At 40.0% G+C, this 18623-nt stretch overlaps 1 protein-coding gene across 8 annotated transcripts in view; it reads right to left on the bottom strand.

Moving 5' to 3' along the window:
* Nucleotides 1-295: 295 nt before the first annotated feature.
* phldb1b (pleckstrin homology-like domain, family B, member 1b) overlaps nucleotides 296-18623 on the bottom strand; it is a 90628-nt gene continuing 72300 nt past the window's right edge. For 5 of the 8 annotated variants that reach the window (XM_065959968.1, XM_065959969.1, XM_065959967.1 and 2 more), the window contains 10 exons: nucleotides 16746-16862; nucleotides 16536-16638; nucleotides 16207-16251; nucleotides 14024-14366; nucleotides 11584-11674; nucleotides 9684-9830; nucleotides 8402-8621; nucleotides 5923-6008; nucleotides 5740-5766; nucleotides 296-4348 (listed from right to left, as the gene is read on the bottom strand). In XM_065959968.1, coding sequence (XP_065816040.1) covers nucleotides 4208-4348; nucleotides 5740-5766; nucleotides 5923-6008; nucleotides 8402-8621; nucleotides 9684-9830; nucleotides 11584-11674; nucleotides 14024-14366; nucleotides 16207-16251; nucleotides 16536-16638; nucleotides 16746-16862 — 1320 coding nt within the window. In that variant the 3' untranslated portion in view covers nucleotides 296-4207. The remainder of the gene's footprint in view (nucleotides 4349-5739; nucleotides 5767-5922; nucleotides 6009-8401; nucleotides 8622-9683; nucleotides 9831-11583; nucleotides 11675-14023; nucleotides 14367-16206; nucleotides 16252-16535; nucleotides 16639-16745; nucleotides 16863-18623) is intronic. The other 3 variants (XM_065959971.1, XM_065959973.1, XM_065959970.1) reach the window with 2 other exon arrangements.

Below are 18623 nucleotides of genomic sequence, written 5' to 3'. Positions count from 1 at the left end.
AAATAATCCATCCTATCATCTTTGGGGATTTGGCTCTTCTGATGGATTTGAGCTTGCTCTTTCTGTGAATGGTTCTCCGTGCTGTGTAGCGAGATGAGCCTGCTGAACCCAAAAAGCTGTCAAAACTTTCATTTAGAATTGCAGACGCCGCCTCAATAATTCTCGACCGGCAAAAAAGTCAGAAAAATGAATGAATGAATAATCATTGAGATATTCAGGAGTTACTGCTGTCTCTCTTCTCAACACCAGAGCCTTCGCAGTAAAATCCTGCAGAGTTCAAGAAAAGCAGCCGACATCTTGTAACAGTTCATTTTTAATAGATTCAACAAAATCCATATAATTCATATGTGAAAGCAACACATGAGACACGCGGGTACCAATAACACAGTATGGTCCGAGTATTGATTATGAATGTGTTTGTGTGAAACAGGATCTACTGTCTAGAAGAAAAGAAAATCAAAGTTTAATGAGTGCTGGGTGATTTATTCTGTGTGTGTGTGTGTGTGTATGTGTGTGTGTGTGTGTGTTTTCTGCTGTACCATTAAAAAAAGTAGATTGATTCATCACTACTGTACAATTTGTAACCGGGTGACAATAAAATTTCTAAAATGACAAAAATAAGTAAAAATTTTACTTCTTTCCATACAATACTGTTAGATTTCTATAGTAATATTTAATCATTCAGGCATCCTCTTTACAGTATATTTAGCTTCCTCTCTTTCTAACATAGATAACGACAGTAACGTATACACCACCTACTATCAACAGACATGATTTAACAGCCCTGCCAGTGTTGAATAGTTTGGTTTGCACACTTTGCAGAGAAATTAAAGGCAAGGGGACAGAATATATTAAGGTCTTTTATCACTAGTTGCCTTTTTTCTTCTTTTTTTTAAGTAAACTTGCCACTATCTCAGGCACCACAACCATAAATTATCATCATCACTGTACCGACACATGAAACCAAACAAGAGTTCCACATGCTCCAATAATCACAGCGTACTTTCTCCTCTGCTCCTACAACAACAAATAAAAAGATACACAGAAAAAAGCATCCTGCATGTGTTACCTACAAACTGATCAATAGAGTCACAATGTGATGATGATCGATATGTTAAAGAGGCCAGGTGAGCCCCCCCGTCACATAGAGTCTGTTAAAGCTGAAGATTTCTTTATCTGTTCTCATGCATGCAGGCCTCAGGTCACAGTGGGGATCTTAACCAGAGGGGGACATCTGTGTGATTTTATCAGAGGTCTGGTGTTCTATTAAAAGGTTGTGCAGACATTAGGCTGCCAACTTAAACCAATAATAACGTCTCATCCAAAAAAAAACTACTTTACAACTCATTTCAAGAAGTTTTTTTTACAGTACCATCTTTTGCAAACAGGCATCTGCAAACCAAGTTGGGAAATGTATCTCTTCATCAGTGAATGTACATAATATTTAACTTTTTTTTTCTGTATATCCGATTTAAAGGTAAATCTTGGAAATGTTAATATAGCGATTTTTGGGAAAACTTGCAGCTTAAGAAGTAGTCAATTGTGAAGAACCATTAATGGCAAACTTACTACATTTCCCATAATGCAACAAATAGTAGCTTTGAGGAGGCCAACACTACCTACTGATCCTCCACATGTTTGGAAATCAATGCCCCAAGTTGCCGCCTTTAGGGAACAGTCGATTTTGATCAGTTTTATCAATTTTATACCTAATGGTTTAAGACAGGGTTTAAATGTGTAAGTTTTATTTACATTAATTATCTACTGTACTCCCAGAGCTTCTCTGATTCCCACCTAACACAGGATTTCTCCTCAGTTCCCCCTCCCCTCATACTAACTATATTATATGATTAAGTCTGAAAAACATCTGGAGAGGCAGTAAACATTATTGCAGTTTAAAATCAATATCAGAGATGCTGTACTAATTGCAAGTTTTCTTCAGTCCGTATTCCACAACCATAGTTCAAAGTTATTTTCTCTGACACCATTAAAATCCTCCAGAGCTCCTGGACGTGTAAAAGAGCCTTGTAGACTCAGAGTTCAAATAATAGAAGTTACCCGGCTGATCCCCACTGCGCTCAGGGCCTTCTGATCTCAGATCTGCCTGTAATGATCCTAAAGGCAGTCGTCCCTTTAATGTGTTAGAAAACTGCATCACAGCTCAGCAACACAAACACAGATGCATTCATATGATTGAAGCCTTTATGAGGCTGTGCTGGACTCACAGACACGGCATCAGTAACAACACTTAGTCAAGGCACGGTTCTGAATTGCATTAGTCTACCCCCCTCCCCTCCCCCTCCCCCTCCTGTGGGGTCCTGTGTGGGTGTGGCCTCTGTAGCGCCCTCTGGTGGATATGCTTTAGGCTGGCAGTGATGATGGCTGCTCTCTAGCTGTGTTGTAGCATCATAAAGTAAGCTAATGGCTACTTGGCAAAAAGGTGAGCTGTTCTGTTTTGTTTTTAGGTGTGGAGTTTGTACCTTTAGTCGGCATCATGGAGGCGTTTAGTGAGATGTTCTTGTTCAACATATTCACACTCACTATAAGAACGTGACAGCTATGGTTGGACTGATAAACAGGCTTCCCTTTTGGGGTCTATTTCTGATTGTTGGATGTTTTTCAGTGAGTCCACCTACTTATATATTATAGATTTACCTTCTTTTTTTTTTTAAATCAAATGATAAACTGTTGCCAAAGCTCTGCCATCAACAGGGACATTACAGCTAAAATATGTTTGAACAGAACGTGCTGTTCAAAGCCTGTTCTGGTCGAACCACAGTGAGAACTGCAGAGTGGACTCCTGAGCTGTGAGTGATCAAAGCTTTAGCAGAATACCTCCAAATACTTTGGTTAACCTGTGTGAAGTGATATGTCGAGCATGTAGCACTGGGTACTGTAAATGCTACACTTAATAGAATACACTATTGGTGCAAAACTGTTTTTAAATGTGTCAATAGATCCACAAATGTGTTCACAGATCGTGAACTGGGACTCAGATCCTCAAATGCATTTTCTTTTTGCAAACACAGTTCATGTTTAATAGGTTAAACGTGTAGCTCTGCTGTGCTAAAATGTTACCAGGAGTCATATTAAAAGCAGCTTTTGACACACAGTGAAAGAACTCCGCTACAAGTTTAATTCCTGAATTTAAAGTGTATCAGTGTCACGTTTAAGTAGGCTACTTAACATATTAGAATTGCAGCAATATCTTCCCTTTTAAGTGTTTCACAAATTTTACAATTATGCTAAATTAACCGGTTTCAAGAGGGAAAATATTTTGATGAAAATTGACAGCTGAATAAATTTTACTTGACTAAAACCATAAAGGGTAAAAACAATTCAAATGCGGTTAAAAAGTGATTAAATATAAAGACTAAAATAGCTGCCAAAATGAACAATGATATCATGATCTACAAATGTGTGAGTCTGGGTTTGATTGCCCTGAGTTTGGGCTCACAGGCTTATCGTGGATAATCCAGCCTTGCCTTTAATGTTTTAATACATTTACATATCTTCGTCTGTGTGGGCATTTGTTGATCCAGTTACAGTTTTGCACCAACACTATCTCCATACTTGTGGTTTAGTGTTTAATCTAAGAGCAGCACTGTGGTGAAAGGACTTGTGATATTTTACTGTTTCACTGTTAAAAGACAAGTTCTGGACTTCTTCAGTCCCTGTTTACTGACATGTTATTTCTCATAGACTCAAACATTTTGAATAAGATTCTTTCTAATATATGTCCTTAATGATTACACCCCTCGATTGAAGACTCTTTTAAAACTATTCTGTCTACTCATGATGAAACACTCAAACAAAACATTGGCATTATGTCATTTGGCAATTTTCTCTAAAAGTAAAAAAACTGAAAGAAAACAAATTATACAAAAGTTTCAATAAACAGTAACTATACGATCTCCATTTGGCAATATAGAAAGGCTTTTTTTTTTACAGTCTTTGACAGGTATACATTTTGGTTTATATACAGGTGTGTCTAAGTGTGTGTGTGTCCTCCGAGGGCTCCCTTTTTCAATCCGAACAGAATCAGGTAGAAAATTGTGGAGGTGAAAACATCTACAAAATCAAAGAGTGAGATTAAAAACGTAACAAAGAAGGCGTTGTGTCCGCTGTGGACTGGAAACAGGAAGTGGCCCTGTAGAGTCTGTGAGGAGAGAGATCTGCCTCGTCACCTGTTCTGTCCGTGGCTCTCTCAGTTCATGAACTGTGTGTATCCCTCCGCGCCTGTGACGATCACATCCATCCAGATCCTCATGGCCTCCGCTGACGGAGCCACCATGTAGTAGAGCCGGTCATGGGTCTTCACACAGAAGGTCAGGGAGGGGTTCGGGCTCTGGGAAAAGAAAAAAAAGAACATACAGAAAACCTGAGTCACACTCCCATGTTTACTGACAGGACCCGCTCCACACCTCCTCACTGTCCTATATTCTGACCAGATACAAAGTATTTATCAGGACAACCTTTCACAAACTGAAGTGTGAATTCATTAGGTGAGTAAGTATTTATTTAGTTTCCATAGTTTCTGAAATTTAAACAACCTTACATGTATTGCATTGATCCTTGCCTACATGCTAGAGATGGGCATTTAAAGAAATATTACTTTTCCAAAGTCACTAACAATCGTTCAAATTAAATTTGAATATCTCACAGATGTTTCTCATCATTAAAATGTCCATTAACAGGCTAACAGGTTTAGCATTAAGACCAATCATTTTAACATTATAAACGATATATTAAACTTATCAATGTTACCCTAAATATAACGAGTCGTTTCTTAAGTTACGGGATGCTGAATCAAAAAAATAAACGCCTGTACAGTGTGTGCCAGTGATGACAATAACTAATCAGACCTATTTTGTTTTTTTTGTACCAGGCTGTAAACATGTTTATTTATGCTGTAAAAACGGCTTTTTTGCCTGTCATGTGTTTGTGACTTCCGGTGTTTCCTGCAGCCAGCCTCAAGCGGACACTCGATGAACTGCAGGATTTTGCACTTCCACATTGGCTTAATTTTTCAAGACTAGAGGTTTATATTCACCCAGTTAGCTAAAGCAGAAACCCCTGATGTTGATAAATGAAGCCAATGCAGAAGTGCAACAACAGTTCCTTGAGTGTCCACTAAAAGCTGCCTAAAATAAACATGATTCCAGTCTGGTTAAAAAGAAAACGGTTTTGTTTTGAGTAGCTCATGTTTTTATCAGGACACACTGTACAGTCAGGGATTTTATTTTATTGATTTATTTTTCCAACTCATCTGTTTTGGTTTTAACAAGGTGAACAGTTATGCATCACTGAAGGTGTGGCTGAGCTGCTAAAGGCTTGCCTCATCTTTACATCTTTTCCTGTTTCTATGGTGACTGACAGTTGGTTTAAGTCAGCATTTCCAAGATAGAGACCACCATCTTCAAAACTCTGCTTCAGAAACCAGTGGGTGATGTCACTGACACTGCGTCCATGTTTTATACAATCTATGCTTGGGACATAATGATTGAGCAGATTTCAGTTTTTTTTTTTAACCACTTGACTGTTTTACACGGGAACACTGGGCTGGACGGGCCGATCAAACAGGATTTAAATGACAAACAGATACATAACCATCAGTAGTCTAAAACATGCATCATCAGCCATCCAGCCTTTAACTAGTTCATCAATGCACATGCTCACTTTTAGTACACACAGGGATCAGAGGGGTTAGAAGGGTGAAAAGAAAGCGTGGATACATACACTGATATTCAAGTTGAAAAATCCCTTCTGTGACAGCAGCCGACCAAAGCAAAAAAAACAAAAAAAATTAAAAAAGCACAAACAAGGAGAAAAAGAAGCGGCAGAATGTGCAGACAGTTTGAAATGAAAGGTGAAAATAAAACAGTGAAATAAATGAGGGGAAAGGAGAGTTTGGAGTCACACCTTTGTGGCACTGCGGAGGTGGTCGTAATAGACCTCTTCTATCGCCTGGAAGTAGATCACACCCTTCAGCTTGGTCTCATGTTTGTCTGCGGGGAAGAAAAAGCAGCGTGGGGTTTGGTCAAAGAATACAACTGACAACTGCAGACTTTGTTTTGGCTTGAAAACGAGGCTCATCAGTGCGTGTCACCTCGAATACCGACAGGAGGGTGCACGATACGCCTATTTAAAAAAAAAAAAAAAAATCACAAAATCACACTTTGATCATGACCAATTTATAGTTTTTGATGATGGATGGAAAAAGACAAGCACAGCACTTTTTTTTTTCTCTCTCTGCTTTTTAAACCAATGGAGCTCTCATTGTATTTTCACACTTGGCTGCATTCTTACGCTACTCTTGTACATCATTGCAGTTTGTTTCATCAGCCTCTGCAGAACTGCAGTGAGGAACCGGTTGGGGAACTCAACACCAGTCTCTACCTCCAGGCACAAACACTCCACAAGCCAACTTAAAGAGTAGTAGGTAGAAAGGCTGCGCTTCATTTCGAGGAATAACACTTTTTCCTTTTAACACGCAGCTATTATCTGCTAATGACCTCTTTAGCATTCAAATAGCCCTGGATTTGCATCTCATTTGCCTGCATCTAAATCACAAAAAAGCTGGTTGCAAATTAGCAGCGCTCACGACTTTACTCCAGTCACCTCCCGTCTCTCATTGTTTCAAGGTCAAGAGACAAGGACAGGCGATGCATCTCAATCAGCCTCCTCTGAGAGCGCACGCAGCGCCGAGCGCATTTTAACTACTGCCAGAGTAGATCTCAGCACACCCCCTCGCCCGGGCTCACTTTCAACAAGGTAACGCTTTAAGCAGCTTTAAGCAGAACCCTGTGAAGGACTTCAAAGGCGCTGACAGCGAACAAGTGTCCCAGAGCTCGCAGCACCGTGGCAAATTACACAACCGTGAACGCCTCATACTGCATGTACCGTGCTGCTGCTGCTGCTGCTGCTGCTGCTCAAGGTCCTGAGGACACAGGTTGTGTCTGTCACTCATCCACGGCAGGAAAATCCAAACCACTTTACATGCAGAGTGTTTAAACTCATGGCAGGCAGTTTGAAAATCTGTAACCTTTGACACCTGCGACAGTGTTTTTAATGTTTGTTGACATAATTTCTGATTAATTTAACTCTGTGTTTCAAAATAAAGAGGAACACTTTGCTTTGAAATGCTGCTATTGGTGGAATAAAACTGATGACCAGCATTGTATTTGAATCCTTGTTTTAAGTATTCATTTTACTGTGCACTAAGGATACATTCATACTTTTGGATACCACTTGTTTTAAAAAGATACACTCTGTTGTTTTAATGATCAATAAAATTGAAAAGTAGAGAAAAGAGAAAGCACCGTCTCAATTGCACAAATATGTTGATGGTGTCTTTGTGCACTTTGACAGTGTGAAGGTGTTTTCCTGCTTTTTTTGGGAACTAAAAACAAGAATGACCCATTAAAGGTGCCATGGACGTGTATTTGAGTTACTGATATTGAAACAGGTATCAGAATCGTTTGACACTTACTATCTTAACCAAAAACATCTGACTCTGTGACATCTTTACTTTACACTCCAACATTTATTCATTTAAATATTTCAATAGGACATTTTGTTCTTTTTCCTTTTGTACTTTATCTGACAGCTTCATTATCTAGTTAAGGTAAAGATTCAGAATAATAAAGAGTGAATAGAGCTGATAAAACATGATGTGTTCAAAGGGCAGGGTTTGAAGTTTCTTCTTATGTAGCTTAATGATTAAATGAGTATATTGTGATATATTTATATAATAATAATAATAATAACTTTAATATTGAAAGTGAGGTCATATATTTGAACCCTCTATGTCTCTGTCTGTGTCTGGCCTTTCATACATCTATATTTGGGGATATACTGTAGGCTAACAGTGAAAACTATACAATACTATAAATATATACAATAAAACTATAATTCAAAACAGTTTCCTGTCATTTCAAGAGTCTAAAGAACATGAAAAACCTCTCTAACAAACTTGTGCATGCATGTTTTTAAAAACGATCCAGTACCAAAAACTCTTCTCTGTGACACTCGGGTGAGATTGATATTTTCTTAAATTCTGAATCTGGAAGTTTAATCAGGAGGTTCAAGTTACTTTTCTTTCGTGTTTTCAAAAACAACTCCTGTAATGTTTACTGAAGAACCAAACCATACCACAGATATCATTTCCCTATTGATTAAAGGCTTCACTTGATTATTTTATCAACCAATAGAGAGTAAGAACCTTTTGAGACATCCATTTTACAGCATGAAGTGTTTGGCTTCATTTCCCTTATTGACATTATGCTTCTTATATTCACTACTGAAAGTGTCATCGCTGCACAAATATATTGATCAGCTCTTAGGTCACATTTCTGTATAAATACTGTAACATTCATGAGGCACCTTGTGTTCTTCTTACCGACATAGTAGGAGAAGGTCCTCTTTAGGCGGTCGAAGACGAACCAGCGTTTCTTCCAGGACTTGATCTTTCCCCCCATCTTCACCAGGTAGCCCTTACACATCTTCTCTGTGATGATGAGGTGGTAGCAGGTGTCCACGCTGTGACCCGAGGACTCCACGTGGGAGCGCAGGTCGAACTCCTCCTTCCGGATGGGCAGATAGCGAGTCATTGGACGAGCCTAGACGAGGGAGGAACATAAACTACTTCAGTCAGAGACAGATACAAAGACCAGAGCTGCTTCACAAGTCACATTTCATACAGTTAAAGTTATGTGAGAAAGCATTTCACTTTTTGCCTCCTTGTTTTTGTCTATTGATGTGCGCAATTAGTTGTATAAACGACTAAACAGTCACCCTCTCTATTCAACACCAATATTTCTAGTAGATTTAACTAATTATTGAGTCCAGTTATTTGTATTGATGGTATGAGATATTCAACATGAGACGCGGCACCTCAATCAATGCATTTACAGGAGCGACATAACAAATCTGATCACCTCCTGAACATGTGTCAGGTCCTATTTGAAACACCTACACTAGTAAGTTCACCAGTTTTACTTGTTCATTCGCAGATGGAGATCATATACGGATGAAAAAAAGAAGAAGAAAAAATGTAGAAAAAGTGGATAAATTGACTTTGGCTGCTGTGAATAGTTGGGTGGCCCTTCCATGTATTGTCTATGTGTGGGAAACACTGGACTGAACACAAATCAAGCCAGGGTGCAAAATGCCCCACACCCAGATTATAAAGCTGTTTTCACAATATGTATTCCTGAAAATATCTAGATCATTTCAGGTGGACTGCTCCTATTGGCTCGAGGTTAATAATAAAGACTAGAGGGCTGTCAGGAGAAACTCCAGGTGAAGTCTGAGTGAAAAATGTGGTTGTTTGCGTTCACACATAGAGCTCCTCCTGAAAATATCAGGAGTTTTCTGCACGTGTGAAAGCCCTATAGGACGAGTGTGAATTCAAAGTTTCGCTTCATTGACTACCTCAAATCTTTAGTCTAGTCCATGAAGACATGCGGTGTATTCTGGTGGTAAATTCTCTCATACAGGTTTAAACCCTGAAGGAAAACTACAGATATGGTGTGTTCAGTCTGAAAATGGTTGAATGTATTAGTCAAAAATCCATCCTTCTACACTCATATCCATTAAACCCTGCCATGTTTTTTTCAGACGGGGAGACTCCTTTTCCACTCTTCCACCATGCAGACTCAATTATGTCTGATTTCACTGACCTGAGAAAAGTTCTTGGACCTCATCTTGACCTCCCTCTCCACAAGCTGCTGCCGGTGGAAAGTTTCATCCTGCAGTCTCTTCTCGGCCTCCTCCCTCCTCCTCCTCTCCTCTTCCAGCATCTGACGGCGAGCCAGGCTCTCTCGCTCCTGGAGGACAGCGCTTTCATTAAGTATTTTTTTGATCCATGGATGGGCGCTGCACAGAACCCCTTTTCTCTCTTTTTTTTTTTTACAGCCAGAACTCTGCCTGAGCTTCATACATTTATGTACATTTTTATTCTTAGCTGGAGCTCCGACACAGAAGGTAACCAGTAGGGGGAAAATACAATTATTCTGCATGTTTAAAGTCAGAATCCTGACAGTGAAATGAACTGAAGGCTCACTGAAACTAACTCTTCCTTACACTGTTGACATTGTTTGGGACATCAGACCTGAATCAGGGGAAAAAACAGGTTTTCTGAATTGTGATGAACTCAGGGGAAACATGTAGATTCCTCTAAGTCCATCTGTTCCTTATATTACAGTCTCTACCTTTAAAATCAAGATGAGAGATGTAAAAGATTTGGAACTGAAATTAGACGTCTTTTCTTCTATCTCACATGTCACAGGCAGCGCTTTGGTTAGATCAGTGGTTATCCTGGAGTCTGCTGGGGCCCGAGGCAGGGGGCCCCTCCAAACAGCAACCGTCCCAATCATGTTATAGATAATCTGACACCAACACATTTCTTCAGTGAAGGAAGTTATGTTATGAAAGTGTCTCTCCCACAGATTTAGGGCTAGACAGGCATTATTCAGTCATTTAGCATTATATGAGTAAGTGCTGTCAGGCGGGGCCTCTTAGGGGGGTTTCCTACTGTCATTGCAAACTTTGCACATTTTGAGACACTGCTGTGGTTTACAGTTTGTCAGCCCTCAGGGGCCCCAAAACAGTTGCCTGCCCAGCCTGTTGACAAGCAGCACCTCGGGGTTAGATTGAACCCTGAATCTCTGGAAGACGCAGAGTCCCTCACTCCACGCTGAACTGCTTTACACATTCATTAGTGCAGATTCATATTCTGAATAACAGGTAATGTAGGATGTGCCAAGAGGCCATGCCATAAGTCACTGCTGCAGGAAGAAGTTTTTTTATGTATATGTGGAAGTGTTAAATGTTTTGTATGATCTCTGTTTATGTTCTTTTTAATTCTCTTGTGACTGCAGGACACAGTCCAAGACAAGTTTTGTCGACTGAACTCTTCAGATGCTGAAAGAGTCTTTTCTACAAAACAGAAGGTGATCATATTATTATTCATTTATTTCTGTATTTATTGACAGTTGGTCTTTCTAAGCCCAGCTCATCTCTCATCAGAAATCATTTCTTGATCCTTAAAGTAGAACAAACAAGAACTTGCTAAGATGGCAGACATGAGGGGTTTCTGAGTCAAGCGATGAGGGACTGTAAACTAGTTTCCTCATTCAGAGGACTTTATCTGAGACTCTCTGAGATGGGTATGCTTGAATGTAGTTTTATCCAAACCTAAATGTTCTTCCAGACCTATAACGGTGTAGATCAGTTCAAGAGCAGTTTTCAATGGGGTCAGGTCTTTTATAGTGGAATAATAACAAAAGGAGTTCATATAGTGAAAGACGAGAGAATTGATAAAAGCTTTAGAGCATGAAACTGATCACTCTGAGCTTCATCATCAGCACACAAAGCGATGAAGACGTTTGAAACATGGAGGTCAATAAAAAAAAAGAACTAAGGCCTCAGGTTGCTGTTCTGAAGCTTCATATTTCAAATTCATGATCAATGTAAAGACATCGAGAGGAGAAGTGTAGGAAGGCTCATCCATCAGCGGGTATGGATCGTGAGGAATCCAGATTTCATGCTGTGATATTTGCGTTTCAAATGGTGTCTCACCCTTGATTCAATAAGTCTGGCTTTCTCCAGCTGCGCCTCCTTCAGCATCTTCTCCATCTCCTCGATCTTCAGAGAATCGACTCCTCCGACACTGACGAGAAAAAACACAGAGTTACTACATGAGATAAACAACCACCAACACACAAACATATCCTGCATTTAACAGCTGCATTACAGCACATCAACTCAGTTAACCTTTACTTCAAAGCACGGTTCAAAAATATCTGCAGGGCAAATTTGTAGACTGTGTTTGTGACGTGATCTCCCAACAGATGGGAGGAAAGTCGGTCTCTTTTCTTTCTTTTTTTTAAAGCAGCTTCGGAGCAAAATGCAAATTTATATACCAACAACAGCCTTACTGGTAGCAACATTTAAAAATGTAATGGCTTTATATTTGAGTAGTGCAGCTATTTCAGTTTATTTTTTCTCAATCAATTTATCAGTCAGTCCCTCGGAGGTCAGAAAAACATCAAATTAGTCCAGCAAAGCTTCTTTAAAATCCTGAGTAAAGAATTTAAATATCTTCTTCTGTCAGTCCAAAAAAAGAAAAATGTTTATGTGTAATTAAATATAGAACAAAGAAAAGCATGACATTTCATGTATACATAAAAAAACATAAAATACAATGCTTTAGGTAAATTTGCACCAATTTTCTCATCTGGTGGGAATTTGTGTGAAAGTGATTTTAATTTCTTTCTTTGTTACATCAAAGCACATTTTGCAGAAGAAGCCAATGAGCCACATGTTTGCTATCTGGAGTTCTGCTTGTGAAAGAGCACGTACAAGACTCTGATGTAGGAAATGGACAAGACAGGAATGATAAGGTTAATCAATGACTTTAGCTGTTTTCACATAATATGCACTGGTCTGTCAGGAAACATTTGGATAAAGTTGGAGTGAAAACTTCCACTGTTGGCGATCACACATGCAGCGCACTCTGAATATTTTCAGTTTTGTGAATGTTGAGAATGTTGAGAGGCCCTGTTTCTTATTCAGAGGGATGTGTTAGTTTAACTCTGGAATAAACAGATTGACTCAAAAAGACCCCTCCAGATGGATTCTGTGAAAACCAAGGACTGTGTGATGCTTTAGATCATCTCAACCCTCAACAGCTCATGTTGAGTGAGTTTAATAAAAGCGTCATATAATCGGTCAATGTCTAAGTCAAAACTACCACTCATGACTGTCCCCCCTCCGGTCTCATAACAGAATAAATCTCATTAAAGTTAAAAACACATTACTGATTGTTTTTGGGATGTGACTCCTGAGAGCTCTTTCTGTGTGAAAGCAACAGGTGCTGCAGAGAACCTGCTGCGGTGTAAAACAGATCACAGCGTCGACACATGAACAGATGGTCCACAAATTACACCATCAGACAAATTAGAACTGGTGGGAGCAGCGCTGCTGTGTGTGTGTGTGTCTCTTTAGACTGCGCTCGTCTCTGTGGGTATGTGTGTGAGCTCTTTCACTTTAATTGATTACATTTATAGTAATTGATTGAAATACATGTTTCTGCAGCTTGGTGGAGACATGTTGGAGGATTTTGAAACAGAAGGTGTTGATATTGAAGAGGGGGTTCAACTTAAAGATATGAAACAATGAGATATGCAGCCTGTACAGCTGGGTTTAAGTTCAAACCAGGGCAAGTTCAAACAGATATTCACTACGAGGTTCTGATTAATGCATTTTCTAAGCAACAGCAGCAGAACTAACACGAGTCAAGGTCTTTTATTCTCTACAGCTGATATGCATGCAGATATAGTCCATACTCCTGGTTCCTGGTTCCGTATTTCTGCAACAATACGGACCAAACATTGCAATACCACCAGTAACCATGGGGGCAACGTTGAGCCGTGTGGCCAACAGGTCAAACCAACACGATGAAGAATAGGGCTGGGTGTCTTTGGGTGTTTCATGATTCATTCGATTCAGAATCTATTTTCGATTCAAAACGATTCTGGGTTCATGATTCAAAGTCTATTTTTGAACATACTTCAGGATCTACTCCAGTCATCTGTGAGACTGGCTGAATTTCTTGTTATTCCATTTTGCATTCTACTGAGGTAAAGAGCTAGCCTTAGCACTTAGCAGGGATTGACTGATTTATCCAACAAAAAAATAAATAACAAATCGATTTTTAGAAGTAATGACTCTATTAAGAATCTCAGAAGATAATAATCTTGATTTTTAGATAAATCTAATTTAGAATACTTCTTCTGAAAATGTTTGAACTTTTTGAGCAAAGACTGTGCGAGTGGGTTAGAAACTACAAAGATATATATGATATATGTTAGCTCGCCCAGGCACAGGTATAGACAACTACAACAGACTGCGCCCTCTAGTGGAAGCTTTGTTTAACGTCCATCCCAACGTAAAGGACAAGTGGGAGTACAGTGTAGTGAGTAATGTGAGTAATGACTGTGTGCGTTCTCCATCATACCTGGACATGTTATCTGGCGAGCAGGCCGAGTTGTTGCCAGTGGACACGCTGGTGTCCATGCTGTCGGAGCTCTCCAGGCTCAGCGTGTCGTACGGCTGCTCTCCGGCTGACGGGGGCTGGTGGTGCAGGATGGAGTGATGAACCAGAGGCGGGGGTCCAGCCGAGCTGTGACTCAGCGCGGGGCTGTAGGACATGATGGGCGAGTAGGAGGGAGACGAGGAGGACGAGGTCATGAGGTGGGACTGAGAGCCATGGAGCGCATCCCACTGACACTGAGCCTCGGCCGCCGCTCGCTGTTTGAGCTCGGCCAGACGACGCCGCTGCTCCTCGATCACCTGATGACCTGAGAGAGGAGGGCGGGGTCAGTGGATTGGTTCTGATTCTGAAACGAGCTGAACCCGCAACCTGCAAGCAACTCCATCCACAAATCAGCAAAAGGTCCTTCTGTGCTGCAGCAGCCTGTTGATCACCACATTTAAACTGGGACTGGGCAGATTTATTATCTAAAGTGATATATTTATCATATCATATTTACTTTTTATAATGCTTCTAGTTTGAGGATTAACCACTAAATCTTTACAATTACGTTTGTTAATATGCACTTATGTTTTCTTTACACATTTTGAATGGTTAACTGTGAAGTCACTGAATTCCCAAAAACATTAAAAACACTCTCTTGTGAACAACATATTATCTAGACCTTAGTAAAGTTCAGTGCTCATGTTTCACAGGTTGTTAAACAGGAATTGAATTGTTTCTTCTCAATGCAAACTGACCAGGTGATAAAAAAAAACTGTAAAACACTGAACAAAGCTGTTTACATTTTAAATCAGTGTTTCTTTGAGGCTCTTTGGTAGGGGCCAAGTAGAGCTACCACTCTGTTTAATGAAGTCATTTCCCTCATCATTTTAAGATGTCTTAAAAATGTAAATATTTTGTTTTTTGACTAGAATTTATATTATTATTTTAATGCATTTTTGCGAGCAGTAAAAACTGCAGTCTGGTGGGGTTATCAGGTTTATTTCTGACTCTTAGATCTATACATAATATGTTTTTTAAAAAGTCAAGCATTATCAACATAAAGTTCTTACAAATCTGAACACCACTGTTACTAAGATTGTTTCATTGCCCAGTCCTGATTTAAACCAACATGTTAGCTCAAGAACATCCACAACTGAAACACCACTAAAGGCACCACCATCACCAGCACAGGTCCAACATCTCCAACCCCACAAACCATGCACCACACATTTAAGGATGTGCTCTCTCTGGATAATAAAACACCCACAGTCCTGTAGCCACAAACTTTTCCAAGGATCAAATCCATGCTTCTGTGCACCTGATACTATAAAGTGTAAAATACACATCTGATAAAAAGTAACACCCAGCTCAATAACACCAAAGGAGGAGCCTGCTGAACGCTGAACATGCACAATTTATTCTCCAGAAGCAGCAGGAAGATTCATGGAAGATTGATGGGAGAAGAAAAGGCTGCTCGATGTTTGACAAAAGATGAAAAGAAATCTTTGAGGAGCGAGTGGAGTTAATGGCACACCAGAGATGGAAGAGAGAGAGAGAGAGAGAGAGAGAGAGAGAGAGAGAGAGAGAGAGAGAGAGAGAGAGAGAGAGGGAGAGGGAGAGGGAGAGAGAGAGAGAGAGAGAGAGAGAGAGAGAGAGAGAGAGAGAGAGAGAGAGAGAAGGATAAGAAGAGGAGGGTTAGAAGAAGACAGGGTCTGAAATTAACAGCTGACAAGTGCCAAGTTAAGGTAAACGTTGCCTTTGATGGATGAATAAACAACAGTAACCTGTCAGACTGCTTTAAGGTTTGGATAGGTGTTGAATATTTTAGGTACAGACAGTCTTTGGTCTTCATGTTGAAGCTTCAACACTGATTCCTGATTGGCTGCCAGTTAGACTCTCTGCTGCCGTATAATTACCCGCTTTTCTAGATGGTAAATAATCCATATGTTAGCGTCAATCTTTGAAGCGTTAACACTTGAATAAGAATATTTCTTTGCAGTTTTAGTTCTGACCCTTGGCAGATAAAGACAGACAGTTAAATTCAGACCCAGCTTATGACGTATGAAGAGACAGAAGACCATCAAACAAGAGTGAATCCCGAAGAAAACAAAACCAAGAAACCAAAGGAAATCTTCAGCTCCTCAAAGCAGCGCTCCATGTACCTGCTGATCTTTCCTCTCTGATGGTCTGTGAACATGTCATGGGCTCTGAGGTGCAGCACAGAGAGACACACAGAAATGAAGAAAACCTCAAGTACAACAAATGTGTCAGCACCTGCTGGCTGTAACCAGCCAAGAATATAAACACAACACGGCTTCCCTCTGAACTTTTAGTCAAAGTACGCACAATAATAAAATTTACAGACAGTAGAAAGGCAGACTGTTTTTATTGGTAAAATTTGTTGTCCAACCACAAACCACACTTACACTAACAGAGCATGTATGATAACATAAATGCATCATGTGTTGTTGAGGTTAGCATGAATGTCTACCTTTCTGCTGCAGAGCGAGCTGTCTCTTGGTCTCGATGTCCTGCAGGGTTGCAGCCAGGTTCCTGGGCAGACTGCCGGTGCTGTTGGCTGACAGCAGGGGGCTCTGCAGGGTCACAGGGAGCAGGTTTTATTTGGGGTTGAAATAAATATTTTGGATTTGGGGAGAATTTAGAAGAACGTTGCATGTTTAAAATTAACAAGCGGGTCTACCTTGGAGCTTGAGTTGCGTCCCAGTGTGGCTGCTCCGTGCTGCAGGGGGGACACAGAGCCAGACTTAGGCTGATGGAGAGACAGACCCGGGTCACTGTCCAATTTAGAGCGGAACACCTGAGGGAGGAAGAACACAGAGATGAGGAAGTGGTCATGAAACACAATAAAAAAACAGCCATGTGGTGTCAGATACTGTACAGGGCTGCAGGATCATGTTAGATGAACAACTGAAATAACTCGATGGAGGAGTTTTAAGCACCTGCTGGAATAAAAAAATAGTCAAACGCATGATCAGGCGTTATGATGTAAGTTCTGCAGAACACTGTTTGAACAAAATGCTGCAATCAGGCTTCAATGAGGAACATGAATCTTAAAATCTAAAAAATCTAAACTGGCAAAAATATCAAAGAGCCAACAGAAAATACATGAGTCAGGCTGCAGCTTAACACACACACACGCGCGCACACACACACACACACACACCTGGAACAGCCTAATCATCCCTCTTATTGAAGAGCTCTTTGATCAGGCCACCTTAAGTTAATGCTGCATTCATGTACCGTGGGAGTTTCTGTGTGTGTGTGTGTGATGTTCAAAGTAGCGACTTGAAAGCGTCCACACATTCGAACTCTTTTAAAGCAGTGATCGTCTTACTCTCCACTTAACACAAACTGACTTCATGTTTTACACCAAAGCCCCCCCCCCCCCCCCCTCTGAAGTTTCTGTCTTTGCCTTTGAGGAGATCATTCATATGCCCTCTGTGATCATGATACCAGACTTATTCTTAAAACCCCTATTTGATTTGGATAAAAATCAAACAATATCTATACCTGTTTGTTTTGCTACCGCTGAAACACAAATAGAAGGGTTAAGGGTCCCTGGCAGCACATTTTGTGTCATTTGCTTGTTTTTTAATCAACAAAAAGACGCAGGCATATTCCTGCACACTTTCTAAATATCACAAAGACATCAGCTAAATATAAAGTCATTGTCCTGCACATGGATTTTGTTCTTAACGTTTGTCAAAGCTCATGTTTATGAAATAGCATTCATGCTTACACCTCCTAATGAGCTGACCAGACCACCATCAGAGCAAGATTCACTTTTATCATCATGTGGCTGTTTTTAATGTCTGGAATCCCTAGAAGTTGGTTTGTGTCAGACAAGGCGAGTTAGACTGTTAAAATGATGCAGGATGACGTTTTTTGTTTTTAAAATAATTACTTGTACATGGAAGGGAGAAAATCAACAACAAAAAGATGTAGCACTTTGTCAACAGGGGGCACTTAGGCATAAACTGTATGGCCATCAGGTTTCTTCATTAAAGACTCTTCTGATCAATTTTTAAATAACAAGAAACTTCAACATTATACCGGTCAGTTCTCAGTGTTATTTCCTGTGGTTGGGTCTAATTCAGGTTTTAAATCTAAAGAAGTCCAGGCTCTTACCCTCCTTCCCCTGAGCTTCAGAATGTTTTAAATCCTAACATCTCTTCGTCTGTCGTCATCTGTCGTCTCTTTAAAGGTTTTCCATCTTTGTCTTCCATCTTTAACTTTATCTGAACAGCATCTACATATCTACTTGTTTTTCTTCAGCCTTGTTTTTATTTCTTTATTGCTTCATGAAGATCTTGCTTTTGCTGTGTATGCGCTAAATAAGACGTTTATGTGGACTGGTCAGGTGAAGGCGGCTCTTGTTAAGCTTTATGAGATATTTTTGACAAGACATCAAGCACAAACACTTGCTAAGATTTGAGTTTTTGTAGGGTGTCAAAGTACTTTCTACTCGATTCTAAAGTTGTAATTCTTAAGGGTTCAGCTTCCTGTCTTTATTGTAATAAATTGCGGGTTATAACTTGGAGAAATCTGCAGCTGGACT

This window comes from Labrus bergylta, chromosome 11 (genome assembly GCF_963930695.1).
Source record: "Labrus bergylta chromosome 11, fLabBer1.1, whole genome shotgun sequence".
Lineage (NCBI taxonomy): Eukaryota > Metazoa > Chordata > Actinopteri > Labriformes > Labridae > Labrus > Labrus bergylta.
The sequence above is the reverse complement of the archived record's forward strand: the minus strand, read 5'-3'. Positions and strand labels throughout refer to the sequence as shown.